At 43.3% G+C, this 13,012-nt stretch overlaps 1 protein-coding gene across 3 annotated transcripts in view; it reads left to right on the top strand.

Moving 5' to 3' along the window:
• The first annotated feature begins 3,076 nt into the window (after positions 1-3,076).
• Positions 3,077-13,012, top strand: part of GRID2 (glutamate ionotropic receptor delta type subunit 2) — a 742,195-nt gene continuing 732,259 nt past the window's right edge. For all 3 annotated transcript variants that reach the window (XR_012835284.1, XM_075751604.1, XM_075751605.1), the window contains exon 1: positions 3,077-3,780. Coding sequence is in view for 2 of the 3 variants with exons in the window: in XM_075751604.1 (XP_075607719.1) it covers positions 3,693-3,780 (88 nt within the window). In the remaining variant the exon portion in view is untranslated. The remainder of the gene's footprint in view (positions 3,781-13,012) is intronic.

Genomic DNA, 13,012 nt, shown 5'->3' with positions numbered 1-13,012 from the left:
CATCTGTTTTACAAGAACATCCTTTCTTTGCTGCTCCTCTAGGAGCTACGTTAATATGCAACACTGTAATAGCTGATCAGTGGAAACATAAGGTACATCAATTATTAACAACATTTTAGTTAGACTGCTAGAAAGTAGACAACTCCTCCATGTTAGAAATATTGCTTGGTCAATGGTGGTGCTTCTCCCATGGATGTTAATGGTGGAGCTGAAGTGATGTTCACGTAAGCGTGAGGATTTTTAGGACTAGGAAATCATAGTGAAGGAAGAGTAGCATGGCTGAAACCTGTGGGACTTCAGTGATTGCTGCCTCAGGCACTTTGGAAACTTAAGTCCCGAGAATGGTGGTAATGGTGTGTTAGAGGCCTGCATTCACTAAGGTCTGACTAGTAGTCTCTTTTTTTTTTTTTATAATATTTTCACAGTATCATTAACTTGTGTTCTGGAATTCTTTTTTTTTTTTTTTCCTCCTAACTCTAGCTTTCTGCAAATGCTTAGCGTATATTGAATAGAAGACACCGTTATCCTCTTTCAACATTTTTTTCTTATACTTTGAACTAATCACATAACATAAGATTTTTCAGTCTATTTAAATGGATTACAACACTTACTAAAAAAAGAATTAAAAAGAGTGAAAGTGAGGAAGTGCAAATTATTTTCTCTGTGGTGGATGCATATTAAGTCAATAATGTGTTCATTATTTGAAGTAAGTTTATTTGAATTTACTTTTTAACTTTATTTCAGTCTCGTTCCTCTCAATTTTTCAGGTAATGTTCTTTACCACTGGAATTATTATTCAGAGCTACACTCCAAAAGCATTTTTTTATTACTTAGAGGGTATTTGTGAGCTACAAACTCTCGACTGTGTCTCCTGCCCTGTTAAGTATGTCTGTAGACTTAAGCAAAAATTTCCATTTTGCGTGGTCAATTCAGGGTACTGGATGCTTTAAAGAATCAGTAAGGATAGCTGGTTTCTAGATAAGGCTTCAAAATTCTTAGTATTATCTAAACTGAGGATTAAAAAGTTATAATTTTCCAAAGGTTTCCATTACATTTCCTATTCTGCCTACTGTGCATTGTACATTATTAAAGAGTACTTCTCTGACATGCCCCCCAAAGTGAATTAACATTTCTTGTGAACTCTGTTCTTTTGTGGAGAAGTAATAATGACTCAAGCAGCTCCAAAAGTTTCTTAGATAAATCAGATTTTATTACTTGTAAAATTAATGTCTATTAGACTCACTGATACTGTGAATAAACTGTCATTTACAGGGGAAAAAAGCCTTACTGTTTGCTGTTATCAATAACAGATCTGTGACTTGCACAGAGAATATGGACAAATGCAGCACGTGACATAATTTGTGAGAGTTTTGCTTCACACTGCTCATCTTTTGTTCTCTTTAGGTACCTTTTCTTTTGTCTTTTAAAGTCACTTTTAGTTGTGATTTTTATTTTACAGCTCTTAAGGGAGAGAAAGCCCATTCTAGCCAGTGAAAAGATGAGTCCTGCCTTGTGCTTTGGATCTGGCTTGAAGCCTTTTGAGTGTTACCATTTTTAGGGAAGTACTCACCTGCCAATGTGGACCTAAGCAAAGTAGAAATAATTGCTGCTGGTGTGTTTTCGTGATTTTTTTTTTTAATAGATTCTATTACCTTGTACTCTAACACTGATTTAGTTTGTCTTTACTTAAAAATCCAATTTCTTCCTCTTGACCTAAGTCCTCAAATTTTGTTGGTATGCAAGTGTGCTTGCTAACCAGTCCCGTGGCTGAAAGGAGACATGAACAAGTCAGGAGAAATATGCAAGTCAGATATGATGATCTTAATCTAAGTGCTAGAACTAAGGAGATGTCTTCAAAAAAGGTTCTTTCTGAAGAAAAGGTGTTGATCAACCTCTATTTAGACTTCTAAAAGGACTAGCAGGTCTTATCAATGGCTTATGTGAGTTTGGATATAACCACTATGTTGGAGCAATTCTTTGACTTCTGCATCCTGTCTCTAGTGTGAGTAGAAAAATTGAAGTCAGAAGAAAGTGTAATAAGACATAAAGTGGGGATTTAAACTAGTTTATAGGAACATACTTAACCTCTCTGTGCAATTCTCCATCTGTGGAATAGGGATAATGTATTTAACTATAGCACGAAGAGTCTGAGGATTAATCGGTTAATGAATTTCTAGTACCCTGAGCATGAAAAGTGTGCTCTAAATGTTTTCCCATAGAAATTTCTCCACTATCTAAAGAGAGAGGAAGAAAAAAGCCAGTTCACTGCTTTAAAGAATTTGAGAATTCCATCAGGAACACAGATAATTAAAGTCATATTAATAGATTTTTAGGTCTTCTTTTTCCTCTTGAGGCCAGGTGTCCCTGATTTTTTCCCTTTTTCCCCTTCAAGCAATGTCCCTGACTCAGTTGTCAAAGACCGAGAAGCAAAAGTGCCCATCTAGCTTTGAACTTGACACTTATGGTGGAGTTACAAGGTTAAATAAATGGGGTGGGGTGGGTTTTATTTTTTGAAGTGTTATGCTTAGCTTAAATATGTGTGTGTGTGTGTGTGTGTGTCACCTCCACCTCTCCCTCTCCCTAATGTATTTTTAGGCTCTATGCACTCCTGCCTATGTCTCTTCCTTAGTCCCAGCTGAAGATTTCAAGGGAGATGAGAGCTCTATTTTGTTTCTCCCTTGTATTGCAGATAGGGGGAGGAGGTGGTTATTAGAGAGGAGCGCTCTCACTCGCTCGCTCTCTCTGTTTCTCCCTCTCTGGCTGATAGCACTTATCTCTCGCTCTCTCTCCTTCTCCTAGGTGATCCATTTCTAGGCAACGTGCTGGCTGGTGCTGGAGCTGCCAGCTCTCTCTGCATCCCACAAGCAAAGCAAGCTCCTAAAGCAACCTGCAGACCATCATCTGCTTTCCTCTGCCTCGCTCCGGGCACTCCTCCTCTCGCTCCTGCCCTGTCCAACCACTACCTTGCGCGACAGAGACAGCACGCTGGGCTTGATTTGCAGATTTATTATTTTTTTTCCTTCCAGTTGTAGGAAGCAAATTTTTTTTTTTTTTTAAGCGAAGGGTGGGGGGAAATCTCTGCATTACTATCTGCATTACCTTGAAGTTCACTTTGTTTTTTGGCCTCCGGGGGTCTTTTCCTGCGGGAATCTGGTTGCTGGAAGCAGGATCGCCTGCTCTCCCGGTTGCCCGCTGCTCCTCCTCCGCTGAAGGCGAGCTATTTGCTGCGGGCTCCTGGGGCTTCTCTGGCCAAGAGGGTTTGTGTGTGTGCTTGTGTGTGTGCGTGTCTGCGTGCGTGTGTGTGTGTGCGTGGTGTGGGCTGGAAGTTGCTGTGCAGCAGCCGGGACCGAGCGGATCCCTGGACCCGGCGGAAGGATGGGGATTGTCTGACCAGCAGAGGCGTCTGCTGCCCGCGGCGGCGACCGGGCTGGATGGATTTGCTGCCGGCGCTCCCAGCAACTCTGGTGCTGCCCAGGAGCCCCCCGAAGTGAAGCGGGGTTTCGCCGAGGGGAGAAGCGCTCGGAGCCCCGGGCTCGTTCCCTGCCCAGCTGCGGCTGTGCGCCAGCCACCGGGATTTACACGCTCTGCCGGCGGCACCTCAAACTCTTGGGTTTCCTGCGTCGCGCTATCCTCCGCGGTGGCACCGTTTGGCGAAGAGATCTGGTGTTACAAAGCCTGGACCTCCGGAGGAGATGGAAGTTTTCTCCCTCATCCTGGTCGTGTCCGTCTGTTGGACTCGAACCTGGAAAGCGACGATTGCAGATTCAATCATTCATATCGGTAAGGGGGTGCTGCGTCTGCTGGTGCTGCTGGACACTTTTCCAGCTCTCCTTTGCAACCTTCCCTCTCTTGGCAGGCTTCCCCCTCCCTCTCCCCCCGCAGCCCCCGCTTTCTTTTAGCCCTTGCTCGCTTGCTTTTGTTTGTTTGTTTTTGTTTGTTCCCCTCTTATAATTGCTTTCCGCCAGGATCTTGGGCGTCCTCTTTTCCCTCTACTACTCTGTATAAAGGTTTCTTGTCGGCGGAGTATGTGCGTGCTTTAGACCTTGAGATTTTGCAGGGCTGATGATCTGGGGGGGGTCAGGGCTCGGGCACTTCCCCGGTCCCTCCCCGCAGCCCCTCAGCTCCAGCTTGCTTTCCTCCTGCCCCGACTCGCCTTCAGGCGAGGGGTGTCCCAAGCTTCCCCCTATTTCCCACACCACTGTGACAGCCACGCAAAGCCCCCCTTCTTCCTTCTTTCACCCGCACCCCCCCACACCACCTCCCCATCCCGCCTTTCTCTCCCGCGGCGGAACAGGTGGTTTGGCAACGTGAGCTCTTCCCCTACCGCGGGCGGGTGGTGCAAGGGGGGGGGGGGTGTCCGGCTGCCCCGCGCCCCCATTCCCGGGCTGCCACCCCGCCGGCCGGCCGGGCCCCTCCCGAGGCCGTGATGCCCGGGAAGGGTAGCGGCATCCCTCGCTGCCGGCGGGTGCAAAGGGGGGGGACAGCTGGCAGCGGCGGCGGGCCCCCCCTCCCGGCCGCGGCGGGCGGCGGCGGGGCAGCTCGGGTGATGCCCGTGCACGGCGGCTGTCCGCGCTCCCAGCCGTGGAGCGGGCTCCGGGCTTCCCTCCCTGCCGCCCGTCCCCACTCTCTCCCCGTTATCCGGAGCCATCCCCGGCCCGGCAGCCCTCCATCTCTGCGGGCGCATCCCTGGGAAGCGCCGAGCCCCGCTGCCGAGCAGCGTTTTGTTCCGCGACTGCCGAGAGCGGGTCGCCCCCCTGCGCCGGCGGGGGATGCGCGGGGAGAGGAGGAGAGAGCGGAGGGTGCTTCCCCCGCGGCCGCTCGCCCATCTGCAGGCACCGCACGCAGGCGGAGCGGGAGCCTGGAAACGCGGGGCCGGGCGGTCGGTCGGTGCCGCGCTGCCCCGGGGAAGGTGCATTTGGGGGCAGGGTCCCGCCGAGGTTTTGGGGAGGCCTCCGGGGCGGCGCCGGTCCCGGCCGTGGGCAGCCGCCGGTCTCCCCGGGGGCTGGCTTTATAAACATGTCTGCCGGTGCCTGTCGTGGGGATCCGTAGGTTTGTGTGAAAGGGGAATCGGGAAGAACGTTTGGAAAACCCTGCCGCCAAGAGCTTTCCTGCAGGACACCGGTATTTGGGCAGTGATGCGCCGGTCGTTCGTGTACATTTCCCGCCCCCCCCCCCATCCCGGAGCCCACGGGCTACCGCTTCCCTTGGGTACCGCAACTTTATAGGGGTCAGCGCCTATAGCTGTGTGCGACTGGAGCATCAAATATTGCACAAGGGAGGCAGCGCTTTATGCCCTCCTTTTAAAGGGAGAATGACTTTTTTTTTTAATTCTTCCAAGTTGTAGACTGTTAAAGCGACACTAGGAGACAGTTACATCTTACAATTCTTTTCTTAGGAGCTTGTAACAAGCCGATCAAATCTCAGGATTTGGGGGGAAATTTTGACTGTGTAGCAGATGAGTTTCTTTGCAATCCCCTGTCTCCCATCCTCCTGGCTAACGCAGCGTTGCTGGGCGAGCTGTATGCCTTCGCACTAGCATCAAGGGAGACGATAGCTTTTTCGCTCTTCGTATTAATGACAATTTTATATATGATGAATGCAATGTATTTTACCACTGATGTTTTTTGATAATGCTGTTAGTGATTAGATGCATCAACATGGTAAATCCATGCAAGAAAAAAACCCCTCAAAGTACATGATTAATTTGTCTTGAGAGACAATTAGTACAGTTGACAAGGAGATTACCTCTTTTTACAGACTAGTTTATGTTGCCATGAAAATGGCAAACTGATAATTGTTACACAGAGATTTAAATCTATTAGAATGAATACACTGAAAATAAATGACCTGAAATTAGAACAAACTTAACACTGTATGGGTAGACAGCTAAATATTCTAACTCATACAGCTCACAGATGAAAATTTGGCCCCTGGTAACGCCCACTGTATTTTGTGACCTGGATGTTCTGACCCCCTTTTGTTTTCTTCCACTTGTACTGAGTAAACTTATGTATAAAATATTTATATATAAATAATAAACTGTGTTTATTTATATGAGTTATGAAAAGCAGTAGCAGGGTACTCTATGAACAAATTAAATACAGAATTCATAAAGCCAAAGAAGAAAACAAAATGCTCAGTTCAGGGGAAAAGAAGTACTACCAGAGGTAGTATTGATGCCTTAGGCAACACACAAAATAAATGCGTTATCTTTTTCTCAGTCTACAGTGTTAAGATATTCAAGTGGAGAATATCTTCCCATGCTTGGGAGGGGCAGATGGTCATAAGAAATAACACGTTACCTGTGCATACCCCTTGTCTAGTAGCGTGTACTTTTTCAGTATAATGCACTAACTGTCATGCTTATGTATTATTTGATGTGTTTCCTGTAAAGGGATGTTTTCTGTATCGAGTTATTTTATCAGCTATCTCTTAGACAATGACAGAAAATGTTACAATTTAGTGAGTAGAGATTAACAACTTGATGGCAGTGGGAGGGGTATGCTGACTGGTTTTTATCTGTCATGTGCTTTTTCATATTCCTGTCTTCTGAATGATTATAGCTGCTGCTTTTGATTATTAGAGCAGGTCTGCGTGTATGTATATGTGCACATTTAAAAATAAACATTTTCCTATGTCGTATTTTAAATGTTGGTAGGGCTGCTTATAGTCTGTAGATTTCTGCTGCCCTGCTATTATAAATAGGAACTGGCAGTTCAGAAAGACTACATTAAGCACTCTTGTGAAAATGTTGAAACGAATTGCCTCCACTGTAATTTTCCTTACCCCTATATAAAAAAAAAAGGGGGGCAGGGTTACCATGTCAAAACTGTGCAATTCTGTATTATGCTGCTTCTCTCAGCCCATGCATTGATTGAGTAATTTCATCAGCCCCACATTACTTGATTGCTTAGAAGTTTCCTAATGATCTGTATGCTGTAGGAAGAATCTGAAAGTCGTGAGTGGAATGGCAATGATTTTGTGTTTTATGAGGCTATTCAAAAAGTCGCTCTGATTTATGTAGCTCGAAAGCTCCAAAGTCTTTGAGATTAGCCACGCTGCCTGATATTTTCTTCATACATCAGTCGTCCCACACTCCTCACTCCCTAAACAGGAGTTTAGAACAGTGCTTTAATTAAGCAGGGATTAGGTGGCATTCCTTGTCAACTGCACAATTTGTGTATGCTTTGTATCTTCTACAGTTGGTCTCAGGCTTTTATATTTTGTACTTTGTGCTCGTTTTTTTTCCCTTGACATGTACATAGTAATACATTTGTATGTGCATATGGATTTCCTATTGTGCATATAGAAACATATATGTAAATATGTATTAGGTGCAGCAAAATCACCTAGGGCAGCGGTCACATAGATAGAAAAGTGTTTGCTGAAAAAATACACTGAAGTATTTTAAAAGGCTAATTCATTGTAGCAGTGGGCAGCAATAGTTCAGGCACCCTGACTACTGCAAGTTGGTTTTTTTATGTTCTTCAGTCATACGCAGTCAGTTATGTACTGCCCTTAGCTCTTTTATTTTCATTGGCAAGTTCAGAAATATATGTAAAATGCATGTAAAAGCACACATATAGCTAAATTTATAAATATGTATAAATATGCTCTTAATATATTTATATATATACAGTATATTTTTTTTCTAAGTGAGAATATTAGATCTGTTCTTCTCTTGCTCGTCTCAGCTTTTAGACTTTGCAGGCCAGGACTGCTGCATTCCTTGTGTTAGACAAGTTCGCAGCACTGCTGGGTCCTGAGTTTTGGTTCATACTTTCAAGCTCTTCTGTACCATGGATATTATTATCAGAGCAATTCCAGCATGGGGTCTGTTGCCGTCTACTTCTGTTGATATGGTAGTGTTGTTAAAACATGAAATTTTTTTGTAAGGGAAAGGGAGTTGTCTAGCTTGGTGGTATATGCATGTTCACATTTCGTATTGTAGAGCTGCTGTACTATAATGCAGCTGGGCTTGTGTTGTGCATTGTTAATAGGAATTTAATTTGCTGTGCTATTGGTAAAGCCTCATTAGAAGGTATGTAGTCTCTGTCACTAACTGTTCATTACAGTATTCTCCCATATGTTTTGTAAAGTATAGGACTAGCAAGCAAAACAGATTTATTAAAAACAAATAAATCTCTGTGCCTACAGTGTCTACAGATGAGTGTTCAGGTCTTTGTTTCCCCTGCTCTAGAATGTGCCAAGGTTACTTGCTTATTTTAAAGATACATACGGATGAAGACCTCAAATATAGCATGCTGTGGTTTAGCAGCCAGTAGGTTTTATTAGTAACTATGTTCTACTTAAATGCCCAGCGTGTGTGACATACTCTGTGTTTCTATGTGCGCTACTTCTTAAACTCCCTCCCTGGTGCTTAGATTTGTGATAGTATTTCAGTTCCTGTAATGTGTTTTTAGTGCTAGTTACTCTGCAGCTAAAGAGGGATAATTTTCCATGCCATAGATTATGACTTGCTATCCTCCAAAGCCATGCTAGCCATTAGGTGTCACTGCTTTCTGGAGTGTTTCTTAGTGATCACCAGGGCCTGATCCAGAGTCTGCCATAATCCAGGTGAGTCGCTCAGTTGACTTCAGAATGTTTTAAACTGAGCCTGTGGATTGCTGACTACAGCAGGCGGCTCCTTTTCATGTTCTTAAATAACTCTTAGCGTTATTTCAAGTTCTTTGTCCTTGATAAAGACGGAGGAAAAAACCCAACCATCCATTTTCAAGTGGTGTCCTAAAAAATGCCCGACGTGGCAATCGCTGCTGCTGCTGTGTGCTTTCAGATGACTACTTACGGATGCACAGACTCTTTATTCTCACAATGCCATCTTTGAAAAAACACACTGGAGAAAAATCATTTAAGATTGTGACTACATAAACCTACCAACTAAGGTTCATTTAACTTAATGAACAAAGGCATTAAGTATGGTTCTTTTCCACTCCCTGGCCCTGTAAAGCAAGTGGTATTGGCAGGAGATGACTTTTGTAAGCCATTAGGTTACTCCCTAGATATAGACTTGAACTTACATTATTTTCTTCCATTTGATATATAGCTAGCTATAATCTGCCATGACAGTCTGTTTTTTGCTAAAATTTATTGGAGCTTTTTGCCTTTTGAGGCTTGTATTTTTACTCTTTGTCACTGCTACTCCATTGTGTACTTTTTTAGCACGTTAACAATGGTTTTAAAAATAGTATATATGAAAGAGTAGTTCTATTTGGCTATCAGTTTTTAGTTAATCTTCCTCATTACCTGAATTACATATGACGGCATGGTAAAACGCTTTTCCTCTACGCACTCTCCAAACATAGTTTGTGTTTTATATCTAAAGTGTTTAAAAAACTTATTAGACATAGACAATTTCTGTTGCTGTTTGGACTTAAGAGTGACCAATAGCAAAAGGAAATAGTATTCATAAAATCATCTATATTTTGAGCAAATATGAGAAAACAATGAGACTGTGAAAGCATTTTATGTAAGTATATATTACGGTATATGATAGCTTGGTATGTGCAAAATGTTAACTTCAGGTGAGACACTGGTAATGAAGAAAACTAGGATACCTTGCTGCATCTGCAAACTCAGATGTCAGTTCTTGTTTTGTTTCTTTTTAAATTAAATTTGAATTCTAGAAGGAATAAGTTATTACCTAAGCTGGTGAAGTTGGAAGACAACTTTGATTTCAGAGGCGGGCTTGACATGTCTGTCAGAACCTGGGCGACTCCACCCCTGTGTGTCCTGTAGGCCTTACAGCCCAGTTCACAGCTCCAGCCATGCTGACGTTCCTCTCTGAGAGTCCCAGATATACTTATTTGTGCTATCTAGAAGCCCCAAGAGGCAAGCGTGACAGTCACAGCCCAAGAGCAAACCATAACATGCAGTTTGCCAGCAAACTGTCGTAGTGGTTGGGATTTGGGCACGAAGGTCATGTTTCTCTGGGGCATTTTCTACCCTGGACTGACTGGCTGTCTAGCAACTAGCTTCCTACGGGGCTTCTTGATTACAGATGTGATTCCTTTCCCTCTATGGTGTGATTTTATCTTCCTGCACTATCTACTATGGCCATCAGCAAGTAGGAGTTGACCTGTTGCTTGCAGTAATTACCAAAATGAGCTGCACTGGCATTTTCTAGAGTAATGTTGATCATGGCTTCGTTGCTCGTCTAGGCTAGTAGGCTGTATTGGAGAAGGTGCAATACTGAGCTGGTGCAATGTGATATTTGGCACAGAATACGTGCTAAATGCATGTCAAATAAGCGTGGCACTGTATTAGTTAAATCATTGATGTGCTTTAACCCCAGCTGGCAATTAAGCACCATGTGGCCACTCACTTGCTCCTCCCCAACCCACAGGGGGATGGAGAATTGGGGGGAAAAAAAAGTTTTAATAGGAAAGAAAAGGAAGAGAACAACAATAATAATAAATATACAAAACAAGTGATACACAGTACAATTGCTCACCACCTGCCAAGTGATGCTCAGCTAGTTCCCAAGGCATGGTGCCCGCCCTGTCCAACTCCCCCAGTTTATATATGGAGCATGACATCACATGGCATGGGCTATGCCTTTGGCCGGCCATTTTGGGTCAGCTGTCCTGGCTACACTCCCTCCCAGGCTCCTTACTGGCAAAGCATGGGAAGCTTGAAAAGTGCTTGACTTGGTGTAAATACTACCTAGCAACAACCAAACTACCAGTGTGTGTTATCAACATTATTCTCATCCTAAATCCAAAACACAGCACTATACCAGCTTGTATGAAGAAAATTAATTCTATACTAGCTGAAACCAGGACAACCATCAACAACCAACCAGGTAAGGAAGTCCTGGGCAAAACCTCTGGGCACAGATTTTAGCTGGCTCGTGTACTTGAAGCAGCACAGGGAGAAGAGGACGTGCTGTTGTCTCCCACTACAAAGTAAAATTTAATTGTGTAGTCTTGGTGTGGAAGTAGTAATTTAAACATAGAGACTAAAATGGAAGTAGCTAGTGGAAGAGTAGGTGAGGAAAGGGTGTCTGTCTTGCTGTGTCGTTCGGTACCTCAGTCTCTTTCCATGAGCACCAGCAGGGCAGTTTCCTCTGCTATTCTTCATTACAGGGGTCAGGCTTTGTTTTCTGGTTATTGTTGGCCAAGCGGTTGTGAAAGATGATGGCGTAAGGGAAAGATTCTCTTGTGTCTGCAACCACTATAATTAATAATGGTTTATGTGACTTGGAGAGTTATAACTATCTGTGTAATAGGGAGGACACAGGCTGAAATTGAAGGTTAGTAGATGAAATGTACTGGTGTTTGGATGACAGTTATGAAACTTGGCAAGGGAATGGACTTGAAATTGTGTGGTGCTGTAATTTTGTAAGGTTCAAAATTTATATCCCAGTTTCAGCGATAATACACTTAATTCAGAGAAGGAGGTATTTTGTATTCTGTATTATACCATGGAGCGTACTTAAGCTGGAGAGCCTTGTTCCTGCTTTGGTCTGGGGTAACCACATCAGCTCAGGGAAAGGATATTCTGTGAGCTCCAAGTGTTCCATTAACGCCACCCCCCACCCTCCTTTCCCCCAATTGATACTCACTTAATGAGAAAGGATAATATAGTAAGTACAGTATTCCTCTGTAGCTTTAAAGTTGTAGTGGAAGAGGTGGTACACAGACAAATACTGTACTCTTAGTCAGCTGTGAACTGATGGATTTTACGTGCAGGGTTAGATTTAAAGTAGGTTCCCATTGCACACATTAGTTCTGGATTGAGGAGGGTAGTAGGGTTGAAAAAAAGATGAAAGGGAAAAAGTTTCCTCAAAGTTATGCTGGGTTTATCTGACAAGCTATGCTCAAGAGAAAATTGAAAAAGAAAATGAGTAAAAATGCAAGGAGGGGAGGAAAATGAGTATCAAAGGCGAGCGCCACTAGTTCTCTGTTTCTGTTTCTTTGGGAGCTGTATAATGTTCCTGTAAGTGCTATGCTAAATGGAAAAGTTCTGAACTAGAAAGGGGAAAATGTGAAGACACAGAATTTAAATGAAGAATTATATGTGTGTTTTCACCTATTAGATAACACTCAGTGCTGAAATGCTAATTATTCCTAATTGTTATATTTGCTTTACCCATGAATAAAATATCACATATCTAATAAAATATGCAGTGAAAATCACTGTAAAATTCCTCTTGGAGTCTTTCATGCCGATTTAAAGGATTTAGTTTCTTATTTTTTCATTGCTTTTTAAATCATTAACTTTCTATAATCAGTTGGACTGCTAAGGCCAATATCCAGTGAACCTAACAATAATTGCTTGTTTTGCAGAACAATTTTTTGTTAGTCCAACCATATCTTTCTCGGAGGCTTAAATGGAGTTAGTGATTTCATTATTACAATTCACTTGCGATAAATCAAAATCAAATAGCACCACTGGTGCTGTGGAAGGTAGTGCTGGATGAGAGCTATGGAGAGAGCAGAGGATCTGAATGTCAGGCCTGGGTTTGCTGTGCCTTATTTTAATGTATATGGGTATAACAATGACCCCTTTTGTGCAAATCTTTTTAAAATAGAGAAATGAAAATGTGCACAGGGAAGCTTTCCCTGCCTTGGGACTCTAACTCAAAACCTGTGTTCAGGACCCAGATCTGATGGCAGGGGGTAACTTGATTTGTTTTTAAAGCGCACAGGAGCTCAAGTCTGACTGACTGCCAGTTGAGCTTAGGCTTCTGATCCATTGAGGTATTTTGAAGATGTCGGTTGTCTTTCTCAGGTGACAAGAGACTATTGCAGAGTTACCTCACTGATTGCAACCAGTATTAAAAGTTGTCTGGCAGCATACCGTGGGCTGAAAGCTCACAGTGGGGACATCTCCGGACCAAACACTATTAAGCAAGGATATTTGTTGTTGTATACCCTTTGCCTTCTTGGCAATATTTATAGTGTTCAGCTTAAACATTTGAGAATGTTTTAAAACCATTTCATGTACTGGAGAGTTGATAAAGGGAACAAGACAGTAGGAAAGATCTGGT

Source organism: Balearica regulorum, chromosome 4, assembly GCF_011004875.1.
Source record: "Balearica regulorum gibbericeps isolate bBalReg1 chromosome 4, bBalReg1.pri, whole genome shotgun sequence".
Classification (NCBI taxonomy): domain Eukaryota; kingdom Metazoa; phylum Chordata; class Aves; order Gruiformes; family Gruidae; genus Balearica; species Balearica regulorum.
The sequence above is the reverse complement of the archived record's forward strand: the minus strand, read 5'-3'. Positions and strand labels throughout refer to the sequence as shown.